The 23,770-nt window shown below is 38.0% G+C and overlaps 1 protein-coding gene across 4 annotated transcripts in view; it reads right to left on the bottom strand.

The window, feature by feature from the left end:
• The window catches only part of mark2b (MAP/microtubule affinity-regulating kinase 2b), a 68,176-nt gene that overhangs the window by 3,724 nt on the left and 40,682 nt on the right, over nt 1-23,770 (bottom strand). Inside the window, exons 8-17 of one of the 4 annotated variants that reach the window (XM_055200182.2) lie at nt 23,068-23,304; nt 22,808-22,927; nt 20,898-21,000; nt 20,389-20,501; nt 20,165-20,303; nt 19,926-20,065; nt 16,758-16,846; nt 12,579-12,725; nt 7,339-7,602; nt 1,604-1,639 (exon numbers count right to left, since the gene is read on the bottom strand). In XM_055200182.2, the coding sequence (XP_055056157.2) occupies nt 1,604-1,639; nt 7,339-7,602; nt 12,579-12,725; nt 16,758-16,846; nt 19,926-20,065; nt 20,165-20,303; nt 20,389-20,501; nt 20,898-21,000; nt 22,808-22,927; nt 23,068-23,304 (1,388 nt within the window). Of the gene's footprint in view, nt 1-1,603; nt 1,640-7,338; nt 7,603-12,578; nt 12,726-16,757; nt 16,847-19,925; nt 20,304-20,388; nt 20,502-20,897; nt 21,001-22,807; nt 22,928-23,067; nt 23,305-23,770 lie in introns of all 4 variants that reach the window. The other 3 variants (XM_073859950.1, XM_073859952.1, XM_073859951.1) reach the window with 3 other exon arrangements.

The raw sequence follows: 23,770 nt of genomic DNA, 5'->3' as shown, positions 1-23,770 counted from the left end.
ACCCATGCCCTCCCTATCCAAAGACTGCCACATGAGCAGCCACACGAGTAAGTATGGTGGCCCAAAACAAAATGCGCAATTTTTTAAAGTGGATTAATAAATGAGAACTACAGTGGAAGAGCGCTTAGTTTGCAGCACTTCGACTTTGGGCGCAGTAATATTGAGGGAAGTTTGAGCGAGAGGGGGAGTAGTCAGGAGTGATGATGTTACTGCACGCCGAGGTCAAAATGCTGCAAACCAAGTGCTCCTCCACCATACAATATAGTTCTCATTTTTAATCCAATCGCCAAGTTTTATTTTGTGCCACCTACCCGTGCAACCACTCATGCAACAGTCCTCAAACAGGGAAAACACGGAAGCGCCCGGTGGCCTCCAAATTCATCCCTGTTTGGATCCTAAGGAATGAATGGGGCTAGACTAAATGCTAACACATTGATGACGTGCTGTACAAAAATTAAGTGCACGCATTGAATAAAGATAGGCACGCATTCATTTATCCAAGTTAAGAACGTAGTAAAATACAAAATATTAGTTTTTGTGTCAACTAAGATTTTAAAGGGATAGTTCACTTTAAAACGAAAATTCTGTCATCATCTGGTCATCCCCATGTTGCACTAAACCTGTATGAATTTCTTATTTCTGATGAACACCAAAGAAGACACCCCGAGAAACGATGGCAAACACACAGCAGCAAGCGACCACCGACCTGCATAGTAGGGAAAAAATATTTTGGAAGTATGTGATAAATGACTAAGAAAATGTTTTGATAAATGATGGCAAGCACACAGTTGACGGTACCCATTCAATTCCATCATATTTTTTTATTCCTACTATGGAAGTCAATGGTCACTTATTGCTGTGTGTTTACCATCATTTATCAAAATATATTCTTTTGTGTTCATCAGAAAAAAGAAATTCATACAGGTTTAGAACAACATGAGGATGAGTAAATGATGACAGAATTTTCATTTTAAAGTGAACTATCCTTTTAAGGCAACCAGGTAACTTACTCCAAGTTGACTAACAAATCTATTTTTCCAGTGTATGTTTCAAATTCAAAAATCATATTTTAAGTGCATCTTCCACTTTTGGCATGGGCAAATTTAACACTGTGGTGGCACTCATGTTCACCACATTTCAACTAAAAAATGATGATTTGTAATATATTAAAATGAATACAGTACTAATGCTGTATTTATTTCCAATTCAATTCATGACACTGCCCAAAATATCTAACACTACTGAGACTGTAATATGTAAATTGAGGCAATATGTACATGTACACAAAGCATTAAGTTATACTAGTAATATTAATTGTGCCTGGCCAGATTACACAAGCAAAAAACGTTCAACTGCGCATGTGTTTGCACATCAGAAAGACAGGTGGTAATCTGAAGCTCATTCACAAACTTACACCAAAATACATCTATTAAAAATCATACAGGCGCACACACACACCAATTATTCCTCCAATCAAATCCATTTACTAATATTTGATTTGTACAATAATCAACTAATAGAAAACACCTCTTAATTCCCACGTACACCTCTTAATTTCTACTGATTAGGACTTATTTAGGAAATCTTTGCGTTTTGTTCTCACCTGCTCCCATCCTCTCGACCCTCTCCCTCATAGGGGCTCCTCGGAAAAAACGTAACAGGTCTTAGTCTGAGTTCTAGTTTATCTCATCTAATACATTGAGCGGAAAGAGGAAGGCCAGTCTAGCACCACATAAGGCTAGGAAAACATTTACCCTTCCACATCCACTCCATCCCATAACCACACCAATTCACTTGTCCATTTCATTTTAAAAGTTTAACATTTGCAATACACAATTAGAATAAAATGATCCCTAACTGTCACTGGGGATGTACCCTTTAAAAAGGTCCTTATATGTCCCATTTATGTACAAATGTGTAAGTATTTGGAAATAATATGGACCTCTGAAGTACCAATATGCATTTCTGAGCGACTAACAAGGTAGACTTTTAAAAATGGTACCACCCCAGTGACAGCTAGGAACCATTTTTTCTAAAAGTGTATGCAAGTGTAGTCATATACGACAATAAACAGATTAACAGGAATTGCAGTAATATGAAGTGGAGTGATGTAGGCCTGTCCAAGATGCTCTAAAGGATTTTACACAGCCCCGTCACCATGGTAACTACAGTCACCTGCCCCTACAGTCCGTCTGCCTCATAACCCAACACACACAAGCATCCCAAATACATCACCAGACACAGACAAACGCACAGACAGACAAACAAACAATATTACTACCAAAGCCCTACTGCTAAAGTCCACACAACAGACAGAAATAACACAACACACAGTAAGAAAAACAAGCTTTGATAACCCAAATCTGTGTGGATAATGCAAGGAGGGTTAAAACACGTGCAAAGCTGCATCTGTGTCATTAAAATCACTGAACGACACACAATGCATTCAATTCCTGCAAATAATAATTAGTAAATTATTAATATATAACAAAATACAGCGTGTGACCACCAGGGGGCGCAAAGTCATCAGTGTCTGAGCAAACCGCTCACTTGCGCCCTCTGTTGGAATGAAAAACTTTACAAGCAGCTCACATCATTTTCAGTCACTTTAAGATAACAAACATGTACTTATTACAATGTAATTATGTCAGATGAAGAACATGTCTTATTTGTTAGTGTTAGTGACTTCAGACAGATGGTGACTTTTCACCAGGTGCCAAAAAAGAGAGAGAGAGAGAGAGGTATGTGATGAGTAAAATTTGTTTGTCGATGTTTGAGCAGGACATTTCATATCATTTCATTTCAAACATAACCTTATAAAGATGTATAATATTGCCTGATAATATACCTGTTTTATTGCCTTTTATGTATCCAAATATGAAAATTCTCTCAATATTTACTCATCTCGTGATCTCCCTGATTTATATGACTTCTTTTCTTTAGCTAAACATACATTTATATGAAATAATATTCTAACTTTGTTTGTAACTAAAAAAAGGAAGTCATACATCTGAGATGGCACAAGGGGCAAGTAAACAATGAAAATGATGAGAGATATTCCTTTAATGAAATATTTAAATAGTATTCCTATGATGTTTGATTGCAAGAGTTTAGTTAGTCGTTTTATTTCCTTGCGTTCTCGAGATGACATGCTAGAAAGATTTCTGAACAATACAGGGACAGATGCAAATCAATGCAAAGTAGTTGAGTTTGTGTGCCTTCACCACAGCTGTGGATTTCGTTTTCCATGACATCATATCCTATTAGTCGTGTTAATGATGACATCATCAGGTGTTGTTATCAAAGCCCTGTGTTATTTGAGCAGGCCAAGACACCAGTCAAACACACACATAACAAAGTATCTGGGACACACAGGTGAGGTCACCAGGTAAACTGACAGGGAGAGAGGGAGAGGCTTTGGGTGTTACTGCGAGAAGTTTAGGGCGGTGGGGTTTTAAGGGCTGAAATCGGTGGTTAGTGGTGATCAGGACACGGCACACGAATAAAAACAATATAAAAGAAACCAAATGCAAAAGGGCAAATCACAGAAAACCCTGAGGGGTGTAGACAAGGAACAAGGAAAGAGAAATAAAAGGTCAAATCAGGACTTAAATAGAAGGGGGGGGGGGGGTTGGGTTAGGGCTTTGTTGCCTACCTTCTGGGGAATCTGAATGAAACATTTCTACAAAACAGAGGAAAAGAAAAAAAAAGTAAAAAGAAAAAAAAAGTACATTTGTAAATTTAAGACCAAAAAGAAAAAAAACAAGCAAAAATTTCTAAGTGGTCGGGTTGTTTAAACTGTTGAGCAGGTAACATTAGTCATATGGGTCACTTCATGCAATTAAACAATGAAGTCAATTGGTATCACCCTTTGTTAGGGCTCAAAACACAAACTGCCTTAAAATAATGTTAGTCAACATGACATCAAAATGTCTTTTTTATAACATATTGAACAGGATCTTTACTAACAATGTAATAAACTGGGTAGCACATTAAAGCAAAAAAAGTTGAAGAGCTGTTGCAAGTAATACAGTAAAATCTTGCAATCAGTCATTTTAAAGGAATAGTTCACTCCGAGATGAAAATTAGCGTATATTTTACTTACCATAAAACCATCCTAGGTATATATAACATTCTTCTTTCAGCCAAACACAGATTAGGTTGTATTAAATAATTTCACCTTTATAATATTATTGGATATTTAAAGCTTGAAAAAGAGCATTCATACTGTTGGGCGATATGCCTCATTTTCAGATTGTCCTATGGTCAGCCTGTGAGATCGCGATACACGCCGATATCGCACAAAGTGAAACCCACAAACCCTCTCATGCGAGGAAAAGCAGGCAATGCGCATTTTTATGTGAAACTATGAAAATCATAATAACCACCATCGCCCACTATAGCCATGAAAGCCTGCTATTGGCAATATGTCTGACGATCGTCGATACACGATACTATCGTCTATCGGCACAACCCTGGCTACTGTAGAAACATGACACCGACTTCTAAGCAAGGGGACCTGCGGTCTATGTAGATAAAAACGGCTCATTCTAAGGTAATAAATAAAAACGTAACAGTTTATTTTGTAAGGTCTTTATACACTACTAATAATATAGTTATGTATATTGCATTTCTGTAAAGAGATTCTTCTAAAAGTTACACAATGCACCTAGCCTGGGTTTCCACATGCTCCCCTGCGTGCAAATTTACTAACACTGCAAGTCTAGCATGGAAACCATGGACCAATTTTTCACCTCAAATAGGGAACCAATTACAGAACGGGGCGGGGGCAGCAAGACGATGGTGACGTCTGCAACACACCGAAGGAGTTTTGTTTATCCAACGCAGGAGCAGACACAAAGTTACTTTTTGATGCAGCCTTAGATAGTGTTCGAAGTAGTTTTGAATGCAAGTTCATCAAAAAAAAAAGAGCAACTTTTGGCATTAAAAATTTTTATACAGAGTTTTATAGGTCCAACCTGCTAGGCATTGTCGTCGACGAAGTCCATTTAAAGCAACACTATGTAGTTTCCATGTAAAAATGACTTACAGCTCCCCCATGTGGTTGAAAAGCGCAACAGTGCCTGGTATCAGACACTCTTCTGCAGGCAGGGGGAGGGATGGGGCTGTGTTTCCTACCCTCCACCGCCACTTTCAGAGTGTGCTTGTAGCAGCTAGGAGGCTGCTCAGGTTGCCGCAACAGTACAATTTGTCCAGTTAAAAGTTGTTCTATCACTGAAATAATTTTAGAGACATTATTTAAAGGTAAAAAAAACTACATAGTGTTGCTTTAACTTATAAATGGTAAGTGGTATTTATTAATATCATATTGTCATTATGCCTGTACTGTGGTTGTCACAGTGCCGCTAAATTGTGTTGCTTTTCAATACAATATACAGCTACCGTTTTTGTTGCATAGCTTTCAGCTGTGTGCACACGAACCGATACAAGTAATTTACGTTTGAATTCATGTCACTCTACATACGTCATCTGGTGTATTTGAAACGATTGGCTATGAGCTACGTACAGACGCATTTGTTAGACATTCGTAGCGCCCAATAAACGGCTCTGGGCATTCGTAAACCACACCTCAAATACAAGCAAATGAGCATATGGTTCCCAGACCACATCTCATTCTTTATGAGACTGGTCTGGTGTTAGTCAGGCTACAATGCACCTTAAATATAACTCAACAATTTTGGCTGAAAGAAGAAAGTCATACACATCAGTTAAAATATTGAGGATGAGCAAAATACGGGCCAGTTTTCATCTCGGGGTGAACTATTTTTTAAGCCGGTTACGCTTAACTAATTCCCCGCCACTGACGAGTTATCTCGTCAATTAAGAGAAAATTTGCATAAAGAAATGTGTTCCTGATGATTTTTATGTTAATCTGTAATACTGCGATTAATCATTAGATGCCGCTCTTACCAAATTTATAAAAAAATAAAAACATTTAAAATGCATTTATTTTAGGTTTTTGCTCAAAATTGTGTATTTTTGAAGAAAAATACCCATATTTAAGAATTTATAAACAGGATGAACCATTTCCCCCTTTTTGTTTGTATGTTTGAAAGCAGAGGGTCTGTTCTTTCATTTAATTTGCATGTTTATATATTTTTAGAAGAACATTTTCCTGAAAGGTACTTTTGTGAAAATCACAAAAAATGCTGTCGGTCAACTAAAAAAAAAAAACACTGGCGGGGAATGAGTTAATAAAGGTTATAGCAGTTACAGCAAACACAAATGGCATTGGGATATGTTGAGATGGACCTCCAGGTTGCTATCTCTAAATTGACTCAATTACAGGGACAATTTTTTGGTACAGAATGCCTGCTCTCAAGATCAAACCAAATTCATAAGAATAAAATCAATACTTTATATTATATTCACATTTGATAATTTTTTATGCGACTTTCTGTTTAAACACTACACTTTCATTCCCACACTGGCTTGAACTTGCATACAAAAGGACATAAAAACAAACAGACACACACACACTCGTACACAAAACAATTGTTTGGAGAACGGCAACTGCCATTTCACCCTTTCCTTTTGAAATCTGAAACTGGACATGAGATAAAAGACTGCTATTGTACACGCTGAGAAAGTTTTTTGATCAAAAAGTTTTGTGCTGTGCTGTTAAATATTACACCATTTAAACCAAACGTATACTGTCTGAAGGAGCCGTGTTATTATGCAGCGTAAGATTTATGTCAACTGCTATGGGGTGGCAGTAGTGAAAGCGTACCGAGGTGTCCCCTTCATAAGTATTTATAGAGCAGGGGAATGCAATACCTCAGCTGTTACCAAGGATACTGTCGCCACGAAGGTGTGGGAAAGGTAGAAATGTGTTGCTGAAAGTTAGAGACAGAGATGATGAAACTGACGAGAAATATGCAAGCGAATAAATGAGCCGAGATTCGTGTTGAGTTTACAGCACATTCATTGTCAAATAAAGGCCTGACCCTGTGGGTGAGATGTGGTTCGTGAGGAAAAAGTCTACTTGTGAAAAGTTCGCAGATTGTTTCAACGTTACAAATTTATCGTAATGACTGAAACCTATGAAATGGGCATCACACACGCACAGCTCAAGTAGGAAGCAGAGCTGTGATAATGTGACGTGTCAATGCGGCCGCCTTCTGTTTAATCTTTATTTAAGTCTCGTTCTCTGGTTTTTCACCACCATCTTTTTAACGCCAAAAATACCCAGCATTGCACTCATCTTCACACCACATTTCTCAGCCAGACTCTGGCTTTTTGTGTTAACACCTCGCGAAACCTGCACAGTCTCTCCCTGTCATTCACCCATCACAGATGTCACTCTTTCTCTCTCACCTGCGCACAAACTTTGAGGTGAACTTGCTGAAGATGCCCGAAGCCGCTGGTCGTCGTTGTTGGCTGTTGCCGTGGGAGAGTGAAGGGGAGGCGGGGCCTCCGTGGTACGGAGAACCCTGTTGGTCTCGCGCGCCCCTTTGTTGCCCGAGGTGAAAGGTGTTGCGGGTTGGCACCCCTCTTGGGAAGTTGGTACGATCCGTCCCAGCTGCACTGCTGATATTGTGGGCTGATGGGGAGGCACCAGGTGCTCTCTGAGGGGGATCACTGTGACAAGCGATGTTTGTTACAAACAAAAGAAAACAAATAAAAATTAGTAAATGGCATATGTTTTGCAAATATAAGCAATTTCATCAATAAAGATAAATATATAAATATATATAAATAAATATATATATTTTTTAAATTATATACTTAATATATATATATATATATATATATATATATATATATATATATATATATATATATATATATATATATATATATATATATATATATATATATATATATATATATATATATAATTTATTTAGGGGTTAATTGTTAAAGTGCATGTAAAAATAATACATTATATATATATATATATATTTTTTTTTTATATATTTATATATATATATATATATTTATATATATATATATATTTATATATATATATATATTTATATATATAATAATTTATATTTATATATATATATAAATAAAATATAAAATATAATATATATATATATATATATATATATATATATATATATATATATATATATATATATATATATATATATATATATATATATATATATATATATATATATATATATATATATAATGTATTATTTTTACATGCACTTTAACAATTAACCCCTAAATAAATTCTAAAATGATAGCAGGGACATGTAAGGTTGATTTTCCTAATCTAAATCTGCAGAAAGAACAGCAACAGATGGTATGAAATTTTCATTATTTAATTTATTTATAAGATTCACCATGAATGTAATTAATCTTTTCCTAATTTTTTCTTTGTAAATACAAATGCTACATATTTGTAGATATTTTTGCATTATGTCCTCTGTGCTACGTGTTATGCAATGTCAAAATAATACAAAATAGCTTACATCACATATCTGACCCAACCCATAGTTCTTTAATCGGCTTAATCTCTCTCTCTCTCCCACACACACACATATTGTAAACCATTTTTACTGCATGTGTGTGCGCACTGAAGAGCCTCTCCCCCCGGACTTTAATTTCGGCAAAGTGTCTGTGAAAATCTCACACAACCATGTCATGTCCATGCCAACATCTGTTTAAGAGACAACCAGTGTAGTTAAATCTTGCCAAAACCAGGCGCCAATTGGCACAAGCTGGGGAAGTCACATGACTCTGGATGCATTAACTTGCCAAATAGCTAGATTACAAAACACTGTACAGTCACTTCAGCAAAAAGGTGAAGTGTGAGGATCTCTCAGACATGGCTGTGTCCTATAATGACCTTTTTAAGCTCCTGATTTTACAAGGTTGAACACACTGGCTGGAGTCTGAAAAGTGAAAACTTTTGTAGAAAACTTTAGTACTAAATCCTGTCTCTGAAACGACTGCCTTAATGACTGCAAATGTTTATAGGCTACTGTACTATCTCAGGCAATAAAAAGTTAATGGTGGTTAATGCAATACTTGTAATATGTTGAGATGCTCTCAAACATGAATTTGACCTTCTGTCTCTAAGTCTGGTAACCATCTCACTACCACTTGAGGCTTAAATAAATATGACCCGATCGACTGCATTTATGTTGTATTCTTGCATTCTTGATTCATTCTGTTATAAAACACCAAATTTATGATTCAGTTATTGTTGATAGATAGAAATAGTCCTGCACTTTAGTGTTTTCCTTCCAAATATTATGTTTTAAAGCAGTACATGTTTAATTTGACTTCAAAGCATAATTTTTGGTCACCATGCGACTGACTCACTTTAAACATACGTCTATTCTTTTCTCTCTGTTACATCTCAAACGTCTTTTTCTATTTTGTGATTCACCATCACTTGCCTACAAATCTAAACATAACCCCCAATACATGGACTAAATATGATCACAAGTTGAACAGGAAAATTCACAGCATTTCATCACATTCGACTGTGTGCGGATGAGGCCTGAATCACTGCACACATGATCACTGGGACAGCATTGTAACACGGAGCAAGAACATTCAGGGGTCTATTTGGGGATAAACTTGGACCTAGGCAAACTAACACGCACAAACACATCACCTAGGCAAGGGACCCAGTGGTAACACAATAGTATGCTGGCCAAGTGTGTAAGGAAATTTTAAGTTAAAATCACACAACAGCAAATATTGACAGGAGCTTAAGGACCAAACCCAAATCACTGTGAAAACACATCTGCATATATGTCAGGACACGCATGTAACATCCGTGTAACATTAGCTTTAACACGTGTTACGATTGATGCTTGCAGCTGAGATTTCACAGTGATAAATCACACATTGCTGGGGTGTTAAAGTGAAGGCCGTGTCACATGACTCATATCATTGTTCTTCAATGCGCTGAACTTGGTCGCAACAGCGTCGCCAGGAACTACATAGTAATGCAAAAAAATAATTTGATAGTTTGAAAAAAGATTGCTTTCTCCCCGGAGATCACTTTTGACAACTACTGTACTTCGGCATTACAAAAAAATAGATTTGTAAACCAAGTCCTTCTACTGCACGTATTTGCCATGATTATCTGATATAAAGGGATAGTTCGTCCAAAAATGAAAATGTCATGATTTACTCAATCTCATGTTGCTACAAACCTTTCACTTCCATAGTATTTTTTCCTACTATGGAAGTCAATGAGGCCTGATCAGTTTGGTTACATTCCTTCGTGTTTATCAGAACAAAGCAATGTATACAGGTTTGTAACAGGGTCAGTGACAAAAATGGTTTGGCAAGATGAGAAATTCTAAAATCTTTAAAAACTTGTTTTAAAAGCATGCATCGCGTTTATTTCAATGCACAGTGTATTTATGTTAAATTTATCCAATAAAAAATACATTTGCACCATTTTTATGAAAGTTACAACTGAATGGCCCTAAAAATGTCAAATGGTGTAACTGCCAATAATGCCAAAGAATGAGAAATAATAAATATTTTATCCACCTTGACGGCATTGAAGCGTAATCATAAAAAACCTTTTTTTAAATATAATTTTATTAGTTATTTCTACATGAAAATTTTAATGCGTTTTTGTAAAATTTGTCCTGACATATGCTAAAAACAGCTATGTTTTCTAAATAATCTTTGACAAATGATGTAAAAATGTATGTAAACAAATCATATTACACTAAACTAGATGGTTATATTTTATTCCAAATTTTTTATGAATATATTTATATTTTCATTTAAAAAATACTAGTTAACTACACCAAAAAAAAAAAATGATTCATTGAATTTAATCAATTTTTTAAGGTAAGTGGTTGCAATCAATCCATTTAAGCTACATTTAAACAAAAGTTTTATATTTTATTTTACGTTACTAATCTTTTTTGTGTAAATGTAGCTTAAACAAATTGATTGCAACCACTTACCTTAAAAAAATGGATTAAATTTAATGAATCATTTTTTTCAGTGTACCTAACACCAATTGACACAGACCGGTTACACCACATTGACATTTTTGCAATTATCCCCCAAATATTCTTTCAAAATTAAATAAACCTGACTTGGTCCTCAAAAAGAGATTGTATGAAAATAATCTGCTTATTTATTTAGATTTTTTTTCCCCTTTTACATGTAATTGAACCATATGGACACAAAATAATTAACGTCACGTCAAGAGTGCATAAATGATGACAGAATTTTGAGCGAACTATTCCTTCAATATGTTCAATATAGTTCAATACGTCACTTTTTTGCCCCCTTCCTGACTTCACCTGAAATGCTTTTAACATGAAAGTTAAATGGGGCACCACACTTGTCATGTGATTCAAATCATGTGAAAGGCCTTGAAAAGACAGAAGGAGTCACACTATGTTTTATACATGGCTCTTCACTCACTCATATATACAATGCACAGATCTGTATATATGGCCCTTGCACTGAGGTACAGTTTCACTTAAAAGAGGAAACGGTACACATGGGAGTGAGAGAAGTGATGTATAAAGCAGCAGTACCTTCTCTCAATGGTCCCCAACCACGCTCGGAAGAGCCTCAGCTCACTGCATGCAACAGACCAGCCATTCACTTACAACAGCACTGACACCAATCATTCCCACTCCACGCTATAATCAAGGCTTTGTAAATATGGTGTTTGTTTATATTTTTAATTGATTGATGGGGAAAGTAAGATGAATGTGATGCTATGTTGCAAGACGGACTCAAACTTGCACCACCCACAATAACTGCAAGGTTTAATGTGCTGTATCAACTGGTGGTGGTGTTGACCAACAGGTCGTGGCTTGGTCACATGTGCTTTGCTAAAGAAAAACAGCTTGTGGAAGTGTCATTTGGCCACAGAGTGAAGTGGGGTCTGTTTATTGTCAGTAGAGGGATGTTATCTTTGACTGGGGTGATATAGGAATGTGGCACAACTGCTCCACAGTGCATGTGTGTGTGGTAAAAAGGTACAAAGTAAACAAACAGCATCACAGTCCCTATTGTCAAGGGTTAGCTATCATCATCAATTTCCTTTCTTAACAAGTAAAATAAACACATAACTATACTGTGTAATAGCAAATATTATTATTTCTTATCTTTGTCCCTGAAAACCCTGCTGAAAATACCAGTGGAGACCAGCAACATATTTCCATCCCAGTCCAGGCTGGTTTATAATGACCATAGAAGTTTAGCTAGTTTAGCTAGTCAAGACATCTTGTGAGGACACAAGCACACTAGAGTAGGCTATCCTAGGCTGCGGACCAATGTCCTTAACACAATATATGCTGCTAGCCAGACATGTTGGTCTTTTCAGCAGGGATATCAAATATTTGCCTTCCTTTGTACTACTTAAACATCTCGTTGTTGACTCTCTGTAAACTCCAGAAACAATTTCACAACCTCCTTTTCTGCAAAACACAGCTTTTTAAGTATGCCAAATCCCCTGTCACTTCTAATTGCTATAGTTAATAGCTTCCCAGAATAAAGTTTCCAGAGTCATCGCTTTACATGGCACTGTCAGGTATCTGACATGACTTGCCGACTGTTTCCAGTCAGGCTCTCTTTGTGGTGGCGTGTGGACTTGCCTGGGCCGGTGTGAGTGCAGGTCTGCGGGGCAAGGATGGGCAGAGGTGGAGAGGGACTTGTGATGGCGGGGGCGTGAGGAAGAGGAGGATGACGAGAGCACGGCGCCGGCCGAGGCCGTGGAGGCGCGGGACCCCGGAGTGCTCAGGCTGATGGAAGAGAGAACGGACAGCGTTCCCTCCATGCGCACACACGCACAAACCGACACACGCGTAGACACGAGTGCGTGCAAATGTGTGGAGCAGGGAGGAAGGGAGAATCATTCCATTAGAAAAAAAAACACACTACACACACATTAGATAAATGGAAAGGTAGGTAGGTAGGTAGATAGATAGATAAGTAGGTAGGTAGGTAGGAAGGTGGATGATGAATGGGATAGATGAATAGATAAATAGGATGGATAGATAGGATGGGATAGATGAACAGATTGGATAGATGAACAGATGGGATGGATGGAATTGATGAATAGATGGGATAGATCAGGGTTCCCCAAATCCTACCCTGGAGGGTCGGAGCACTACAGAGTCAAGGTCCAACCCATATCAAACTTACCCACCTGTAATTGTCTAGTGATCATGAAGACCTTGATTAGCTTGCTCAGGTGTGTTTGGTCATGGTTGGAGCCAAACTCTGCAGTGCTCCGGCCCTCCAGGGTAGGATTTGGGGAACCCTGGGATAGATGAATGGATGGGATGGATGGATGGATAGAATGATAGATGGGATGGACTGATGGGACGGGCTGATGGATAGATGGGACGGACTGATGGATAGATGGGACGGGCTGATGGATAGATGGGACGGGCTGATGGATAGATGGGACGGGCTGATGGATAGATGGGACGGGCTGATGGATAGATGGGATGGACTGATGGGACGGAAGGATAGATGAAAGAGAGGGGGAGAGATTGGTAGATAGGTAGGTAGGTGGATGGATTAATGGATGAGATAGATGAATAGATGGGAGATGGATGGATAGATGGGATGATGATGGGATGGACGACGGATAGATGGGATGGAAGGATAGATGGGATAGATGAATAGATGGATGGGAGATGGACTGGTAGATAGGTAGGTGGATGAATGGATGGATGGGATGGATAGATACATGGGATATATGAGAGAGAGAGAGAGAGAGAGAGAGAGAGAGTTTGGTAAATAGGTAGGTGGGTGGATGGGATAGATGAATGGATGGGATGGATGGATAGATGGGACGGGCTGATGGATAGATGGGACGGGCTGATGGATAGATGGGACGGGCTGATGGATAGATGGGAAGGATAGATGGATGGATAGATGAGAGAGAGAGAGAGAGAGAGAGAGAGAGAGATTGGTAGATAGGTAGGTTGGTGGATGGATTGATGAATGAGATAGATGAATAGATGGGAGATGGATGGATAGATGGGATGAGGATGGGATGGACTGATGGATAGATGGGATGGATTGATGGATGAGATAGATGGATAGATGGATGGGAGATGGACTGGTCGATAGGTGGATGGATGGATGGATGGATGGATGGATGGATGGATAGATGAGAGAGAGAGAGAGAGAGAGAGACAGAGAGAGAGAGAGTTTGGTAGATAGGTAGGTGGATAGGTGGGATAGATGGATGGGATGGATAGATACATGGGATGGACGGATAGATGAGAGAGAGAGAGAGAGAGAGAGAGAGAGAAAGAGTGGTAATTAGGTAGGTGGATGGATGGATTGATGGACGAGATAGATGAATGGATGGGATGGATGGATGGGATTGATGGATGGGATGGGGAGAGAGAGAGAGAGAGAGAGAGAGAGAGAGAGAGAGAGAGAGAGAGAGAGAGAGAGAGAGAGAGAGAGAGAGAGAGAGAGATTGGTAAATAGGTAGGTGGATGGATGGATTGATGAATGAGATAGATGAATAGATGGAATGGATGGATGGAATGGATGGATAGACGAGAGAGCGAGAGGAGAGAGAGAGAGAGAGAGAGAGAGAGAGAGTTATTGGTAGATAGGTAGGCGGATGGATAGATGGATGGATGAATACATGGAATGGATTGATGGGAGAGAGAAAGAAAGAGAGAGAGAGAGAGAGAGAGAGAGAGAGAGAGAGAGAGAGATATTGGTAGATAGGTAGGCGGATGGATGGATGGATGGATGGATGGATGAATACATGGAATGGATTGATGGGAGAGAGAGAGAGAGAGAGAGAGAGAGAGAGAGAGAGGTCATGCTGATTTCACAGAAAAAAAACAAAAGAAACACACAGTCACACACTGCACGCAGGGATCAGCTGAGCTTGTGCTGGAGAAATAACATGCCATCACTTTGCTATGCGTGGCAGACAGAAGCTAAGCCCATTACAGACGACTACAGGAATCTTACAACAGAGTTAATAGTGCTTTTTTCCATCACAAGCCACCCTAATCCACTTAAAGCTATACATACACTCACAACACATAAAGGCACACACTCACGTACGACACAGACAGAGAAAGACAGAGAGTGAGAAAAAGAAATGGAAAAGAAAACGATGTGTGGGGAACATTTAACCCGACACACTGCTGAATGCTTTCAGATAAGCTCATGAGAAAACACAGAGGCAAATCATTAAGTGAACAAAAGGTTATAACTCTTCAAGACCCCATGAAATCACTGCTTTCTTTATTTTTACTGTTATAACATATTTCTTATAAACAGGAAGTTGGCGTGGGACATAGTAGAGCACTTATTATACTATTATAATATAAGCTTGCATTACAGCCATGTACTACAATTTGCCACTTGCTACTGCAAGTCAGAAAGGGATACTGGTAATTTAAGGAGAATTTTATAAATGTTTTATTTTAATAAAATTAAATCATCAACATTTTTGCTTTATCTAGAAGAAGCACTTTACAATCAGCTTGCAGAAGTGCATTAACAGAGAAACAGACATGCATTAAAAAAACACAAAACTGTTTGAATTTCATGGGGTCTTTAACAAAAAAACATTTACACAAACCCATAGACACATAAAACAGCTCTAATGAGTACAGTTAACACTTGTTCACACTAAGACTGAATGACAACAAAGTTGATAAATTCTTCTACAATCTCTTCAAGCTGTAAATATCTAAAACTACCTTTTTAGAGATGTAGTGTGAACAAGCCTTTATTATGGCAAATGGCTTTCTACACTGGAATCTGCACAATTAAACTTTGAGTTTGAATTCATAGAGGTCATTTTTTTGCTTTTTACATGCTACTATAATGACAATAAATATTTAAATGCATATATAAAGTGCCACACCTTCTGTTTGATGTGTGCGTGTGCCTAGTTTGTTTCCTGATTCAGAAATGAAAGGAAATCATCTCTGACTCCAGTAGGCAGAAAGCTCTATCACCATTTAATAAAACAACATGTCATGCATATGCTTATGCATTATGGATACAGTCATTACACAGTGCAATGTGAGCATATGCATGTATCCTTAGCATGTAAATGTTAGGCAGCAAGGAGTTATATGGTTAGTGTGGAGGTGCAGTGGAGGAAGTGAGACTGACTGATTGGGTCTGTGGTGGTAAAGGGGTGGGTTTGTTAAGATGATGCGGACTCTGTGTAATAGCATCGTCTAAACCTCTCCAGAGTTATGTTGGCCAGAACAGCACCTTAGGTGTATCTGTCTGTGTGTTACCTATTTAAGGCATCTAAATGGGTTTAAGGAAAGGTAACACAATATTAAGTGATGGACTTTGGATTGTGTGGGTTTGAATGAAATGGTTCTCTTAAAACCAAATCAAAGAGGCGTCACTAATCCGACTGAAATCCAGGATGACGTATGTTAATCTGGCACGATTCTGTCTTTCTGGGGATCAAAAGCTTGCCAGGCTGGGCATGCAGGTAACAGCCAACGGCACAGAAACCGAAATAGAGGCAGACTGACTGTGTGTGTGTGTGTGTGTGTGTGTGGTTGCATAACAGTGTATATTAGAGCAAATTTTATGACTGATTTTGTTAGTGATCTTATCTGGAAGCACGAACTGTGTGTGTGTGTGTGTGTGTGTGTGTGTGTGTGTGTGTGTGTGTGTGTGTGTGTGTGTAAGAGGGTTTTCTAAACTTTGAAACATACAAGAAAAACCTTTTTCTCAAAGGAAAGGGTTTTTCTGTTTTTGCATATTTGAGATGTATAATCCTTTAAAAAAATGTGTGTGTTTAAATGTACCTGTCCTTCCCGTTCTGCACTCCCAGAGTGGCCCGCTCAGAAATAGGCGAGTTTCTGCTGCGGTTTGTGGTCGTGGACAGGATACTATTCTGAAATCACAAATATACACACAAGCCAACAATATTACAATCAACAAAAATTATCTGGATATTAAAAAAGGATTACCAGGGGAAATATCCAAATATCTGGACAGAATATAAATGTACTTGCAAGAACTGTGCAAGATAACAATCTTACAGACAAAATGTGACAAAGAATTCGATTTGTACGTCAGGTACTTGTGTGGGGTAAGAAAAATAAATGTAAACCAAGATGACTCTGAAATAGGGCTGTATATAGGCAAGAATGATACGATACATATCACAATACATGGGTTGCGTTGCAATATGATACATTGTATTGCGGTATTGCGAAAGTCGGCGGTATATTGGCCTATTTCCTATTTTTGGAATATAATAGGATATAATATTTGGTAACCTGTCATTGAGAACACACCACTAGGCATGGGGCGGTTTAAGATTTGGGCGGTATGATATCCTTTAGCAAAAATACCACGGTTTCGCAGCGTTGTGGTATTGCCATTGCAACACTAAAATGTGTTCTTTTCAAATGCCAGGTAAAAATAAAGGCTTTAAATTATAATATCCTTTCCAAAAATATATGATATTTTCGTAATGTACTTTAAATGTTAATACCAAATCAATCACATGTCTTAATGATTTAATGAATTATGTACAGCTCATACCTTGACTGTTTAAAACCTCAGTGTACCTTAAAACCGGCCCATGCCTACACATCACCATGTGCAAACCTTAGCTAAATAAATGTGTTGTGTGCCCCTATGCTAGTATTTTATATACATGAGCAAAAGTGTGCCGTTTTTGGGTGTGTCGTTTAAAATGCAAATAAGCGGATGAAATGCAAACACTGATCAAAATGATGGTGGTTTGTTGTAATTGAAATTCAATTGTGCTGTCAGTTCTTTCTTTTTTCCATCTTTCTCTCTGCACTAAATGGCAGTGCTGTGGTTGGATAGTACAGATTAAGGGGCGGTATTATTGTAATTCGCCTTGCTACCTACCTCACAAAACAGGCGAAATCTGAACAACCTGATTTTTCACATGCTTGCAGAAAATGGCTTACCCAAACTAAGTTACTGTGTTGATATTCATCACATTTTCTAGGTTGATAGAAGCACTGGGGACCCAATTATTGCACTTAAACATGAAAAAAGTCAGATTTTCACCCTATGACCCCTTTAAGTATTTTAACACTCCACACAAAAGTAAATTATTAAGTATTCGTATTTTATCAGTGTTTTTCTTTGGAAAACATACATTCCAAAGCACATTATCATAATCTCCACTACATTTCATAATTTCAAGTTTTTGGTTTATATTTAAAAGGGCCATGGCATGAAAATCTGACTTTTTCCATGTTTAAGTGCTATGATTGGGTCCCCAGTGCTTCTATCAACCTAGAAAATGTGAAAACGATCAACCCAGAAACTTAGTTTTGGTAAACCATTCTCTACAAGCACATGAAAAAATAGGTCATTGAAATTTGGCTCTCCTTGTGATGTCATAAGGAGCTCTTATTATAATAATACCACCCCTTAATCTGCACTATCCAACCACAGCACTGCCATTTAGTGCAGATAAAAGCACAATTGAGTTTTAATTGCAACAAACCACCATCATTGTGATCAGTGTTTGAATTTCATCAGCTCATTTGCATTTTAAAGGACACACCCAAAACGGCACATTTTTGCACACGCCTACAAAGTGGTAAGTTTAACGTGCTATAATTAATTATTTATATGGTATTTTAAGCTAAAACTTCACATATGTGCTCTGGGGACACCAAAGATTTATTTGACATCTTAAAAAAGTCTTGTGCCATGGCCCCTTTAATATTTAAGTACATTAAATATCTTGTTTTTTTTTTACTTTTACTCAAGAAAAGTGAAAGTACAGAATTTTATGTAATTAGGTATTAAATCAATTTTAGTATGCAATACAAAAGGGTAAAAATATATTTTTTCCCAAGACAAACACTCTGATGAAGCACAGATGCTTGGAAAATTTACTTAAAATACTCAAGTAGTGTTCGCCTGCAAGCGTAGTCTTTATGCCTTAATGTGGCGTTTTCCTGGACAGTGATTTTCCTAGTCCCAGACTAAAATGCATGTTTGACCTTCCTTCATGTCTTGCACTAACATCTCTTACCATATTTCAGTGCCACGGTTTTGTCTCAAGATGCACACAGCATGGTTTTTTATTAAGGTATGTTTGTAAAAATAACTTAAAAGTCCTAATATAACTAAGGCCTAGTCCTGGATTAATCTAAACCCTGTCCGGGAAACCGCCCCAATTTCTTTTCCATTTTGCATTTTGTATATCTAAATTTTTTTCTTAAAAACTTAAAAAAAAGTTTCTAGTTTATTAACTAAAGGCATGTAAATCTATATTTGGAAACACAGTATTTGCATTTCGTATGGAGAACAAAAGAAAGTGTTAAGACTATCTATAGACAAATATTTGCCTTTTTCACAAGCACAGAAACTCCAAGTCTGCTTTGGTTTATGTAAACTACTCCAAAACGGAAATCTCTGTCACATTTTCACAGAAATAACCAGAGAAGCCAAGAAAACTGAGCATGCCAAACATCGCTCGTTCAGACAGAGATCACTTCAACAGTGGGCAAGCCCTCCTTGCCATCTGCTGCTTGAGAAATATCAATGTGGAACGCAAACCCTGTTATTAAAGTTGAAAAGCTTCCATAGTTCATAACGTAATGACATATTCCTCAAACATTGTGCATGCTGCAGGAGTTTCCCTATGTAAATTTGGTACTTCATTCGCTCTGTTGACTACCGTGCTGTACTGTACATTGTTTAATTTCAGTTTGTTGAAGATCAACAACCGCTCTGTTTAGTTAGAACTTCTCTAATTACATAGAATTAGGAAAAGAGACAAGCTGGATTCCAACTCCAGTCAACCATAAGAGCGCTAACTGTACTCAAAAGACAACATTACATTTTGCCATTCCTTAATAAACTAATAGTTTATGTGCACCTAAAGTAAAAAACAATAAAGGGAGGAAATAATTGAACATTAGTCATAAAAGAATAATCTCATTCATACACACACAACACAACACACTTACAGTGGAGGGTGTGGAGCTCTTCTTGCGTTCGCTGGAGATGACGGGACTGGGTGGAACTTTGGTGGAGCTATTTGAACCTTTCCTCCCAGAATCCTCAACTCCATGCTTGTTTTCTCCCTGAAACCTTTTCGAGTGCGAGCCTGAGGAGAACAACAGCAAAAGATTAAGATCAAGAACGGGTGTGAAGATTAATAAAAGGTCTTTTGAGGCATCACGATCTACGCAGCTAATCAACGCACCCTGATCTGTCGATCTTCTGACCGGCTTCTGAGTGGACGACACGCTGCGCTGTACCTTATTAGGTGGAGATGGGGCGTTACTGTTTGTGAGGTCATTTCCTTGGCGTGGCTTTAGCGACAAGTTGACACCCTCGTCAAGCTGCATAAGCACAAAGGAGTTTATAGCATAACAGGATATATAATCACAGTTTGAGGTACGCGTGTACATTTACACATGTGTATACCTCTGAATTCCTATAGTCAAGAAGCAGAAAGGTTGCCATGACTTCATCGTATTTTTGGTTGACGAGGGAGTCTTGTATTTCCTCTTGTAAGAAACCCATTTGAAGCATTATATCTGTAAAGGAAACACACGCACGTTATACTAATGCTTAGTTAACTCTTTTTCCAGACAGCATTAAAAAAATTAAAAAATAAGTAACCAGCCAGCGCCAGCATTTTTTATGATTTTTACAAAAGTTTAATGCTTTCCAGAATATTTTTCTCATTAGAGATCAGATTCAGAACGATGATGAAAACATACAAGAGTATTGAGAGACTACTTTTGAAATTGTATAAGCTATAGTGCTTTATAAGTTGGGTAAGGGCGCCATCTAGTGCATAATAGCGAAAATATATGGATTGCCGTAAAAACTCGTCTTTTCTCTTAACTGACAAGATAACTTGTCAATGGCGTTAAAAGAGTTAACATCATGGCTCTATGTTGACTCACTCATAAGTGGCATACAAACACCTGTTCTCCTGGGGTCTTTGTAGTCAGGTTGGGGTTCAATGAACGGCTTCAGCTCGTCGTCTTCATGACCTACATTCATCCAGCGATCCCTCATGATCTGCTGCTGAGCCAAACACACAGAAAGAAAAACCAGACAGAATGCGATTATTTTCAATAATCAGAATAAGGACTTAAAGGGGCTCTAAGCGAATCTGTGCGACGTCACTTTTTGTTGATGTTTGAACTGTTTTTAAACAAACGGAGCGTAGCTATCTCCTCTCCCTGCCCCTCCCTTCCGTGCTTTCATGAACGCGCCCAACCCCCACCCCCAAATCCTTCGTGTTTTCAATCATTTCCAATGGAAGCTCGCCGTTTTTCAAAAAAGCCAGCAGCTAGCAGTTTTCTTCTGCGATAAAAAAATATTCAACTTTGGGTGAAAAGCTCCGCTCGTCAATTTCAGTTCTCAAACGACCGTCCAATCACAGTGGAAGGGGGCGGGACATTACCACAGCAACCAAACCGGCTCACAGCTGAAGTAACACAGCTACCAAACGCTTGGCTGAAGAAAGCTGGCACTCAGCTGATAAAACAGCTGACATTTGGCGTCCTCCAGGCATTTTCAGACGCGTTAAAAAGTTTTGGTGTGCACAACACCTTAATGTATCCCTTAAAGTTTAAAATGAATACGCACTTAAGGTGCATGACAAAAACACACGCATACTTCAGTTAGTGCGTTATAGATGCGATTAAAGTGTTTACATATCCGTTTACAACAGAGTACCCACCTGTTTTAATACGATTATACTTGATGATCTTAATCGGGTGATTCTCGCGAAATTAGACTTATGAGTTGCCATGAAACATTTTGATAAAAAAAGTGAATGCAAAGTAAGAGTATTAAAATATGAAGCATACAGTTACAAACATCTCTTCATGTACTATTTTGCAAGATTTCAAATGACATCATACAAACCAATTTGGTTGTTTTTTTCCACATTTAAATGGAAAATTGTCATTACCGCAACGTCTCCATGCCTGGATTTGGGTTCTTTGACATGGAAAATTTATAATTAAAAAAATCTAAAAAATAAAACGCTTCAGGGCATGTTATACTATAAACATTTACAGTAAAGAAACATGTGGTATTTGGTGATTATTGGTAAATGTAGAGACAATGATAAGGAATATAAATGTCTCCAAGAAAAAAATTCTCATCTTCCACAACAACTTTCAATAATTGTTTAAGCCCTTAATGAACTAACCTTTAAAAAAAAAAAAAATAGTTGGAAGGGACATAATTGACTGTGATACTCAAGATGGCTACCAGGTAAGCAGTTCATATTTTTTCTCTCCAGATAAAAGTTGAAATTTTGTTTGTCATAGTACCTAGACAACTTTTTAGTTCTCATTACCGAAACATGAGTTTGTAAATGCATATATTTAATGTAATATCATGTTGCGGTAATGATCATTTTTGATAATGATAATCAAAAAAAATTTAATAATTCTATAGGAAATATTTTTTAAATCCTCTAAAAATAATGGTTATAGTAAGTTCAGACCTTAATCTTATATGTGCAAAAAAATTTGGCTTCAAGGGCTTTTAAAAAAATCTAATGCTGGACACTTTCTAAGTTTGAATTTCGTGAAAATCACCCAATCGCATTATTTTTATTGAAGTATTGTGTTTATATGAGGCAAAATATAATCGCAATATTGCCAAAATCCCATTTAATCGCATTATGATGTGCATGTAAACGTGGTCATTGTTAGGCATCACATCATCAGACTGGAAATTTTTTGTGGCGGGGGTTACAAATCCAGGCTGGTACTTGCAAACTTGCAGGTTCGAATCACCCCATGCCTATGAGCAAGGCACCTAATAAAAGGCTGCTCTAAGGGGACCGTACACACATCTAAATTAAGCTCACCTCTAAACTTCCCCTCTTGGTGGGGTTGAGAATGAGGAACTTCTTTAGCAGGTTCTCACAATCTGTAGACATGTAGAAGGGAATTCTGTACTTTCCTCTCAACACGCGTTCCCGCAACTCCTGCCTCAGAGAAAGAAAACAATGAGTGACTACAATAATGATGACGCAAAGCGAAACTGTTTGACAAAATCAAACAAATGAAAGCGAAATTACTGTAGAAACACACCAAAAACAGCCACTGCCTTTTTACTCCACCTCACCTTTAAGTTCTGTCCATCGAAAGGGAGCGAGCCACTGACTAGCGTGTACAGTATGACTCCGAGACTCCACACGTCCACTTCCGGTCCGTCATACTTTTTGCCCTGGAAGAGTTCGGGGGCTGCATATGGTGGACTCCCGCAAAACGTGTCCAACTTGTTGCCCATCGTGAACTCGTTACTGAAGCCAAAGTCAGCAATCTTTATGTTCATGTCCGCATCGAGCAAAAGGTTCTCAGCCTGAGAAAGACAGAATGGGAATGGAGTGATTATGATAAAAAAGCGCATTTAAAAGTCCAGCAAAGCTTTGAATAAGGGCAGACACTTGATATAAAGTATGAGAAACATACAAAATCATCTTTCACAGTAACACACAATCAGCAACACCCGCATGACCCACATCTGGCTTTTATCTTCAAACACTGACTATCAGAATTGCCTCTCTCTTTCTCTCTCGCTCTCTTCTTCATGTGTGTCTATCCAACTTTCCTAATGAGTTTTCTTATGCCTGTGTGTGTTTGTGTCGAGTCTCGCCCTCTGTGCTGCCACTCAACATCTACACACCAACTTTAGCCACACAGGATGGCCGTGTTGCCTAGCAACAGATTCGGGGTGCTAAATGGGCTCAGTTTGCAGAGTTAAATATTACTCAGCCAACAGAGCCAAACTTTTACAAGCACATACACATACAGAGCAACAAAGAAAC

Source organism: Misgurnus anguillicaudatus, chromosome 21 (genome assembly GCF_027580225.2).
Source record: "Misgurnus anguillicaudatus chromosome 21, ASM2758022v2, whole genome shotgun sequence".
Classification (NCBI taxonomy): Eukaryota; Metazoa; Chordata; class Actinopteri; order Cypriniformes; family Cobitidae; genus Misgurnus; species Misgurnus anguillicaudatus.
Note: the sequence above shows the minus strand (reverse complement) of the source record. Positions and strands in the feature narration are given on the sequence as shown.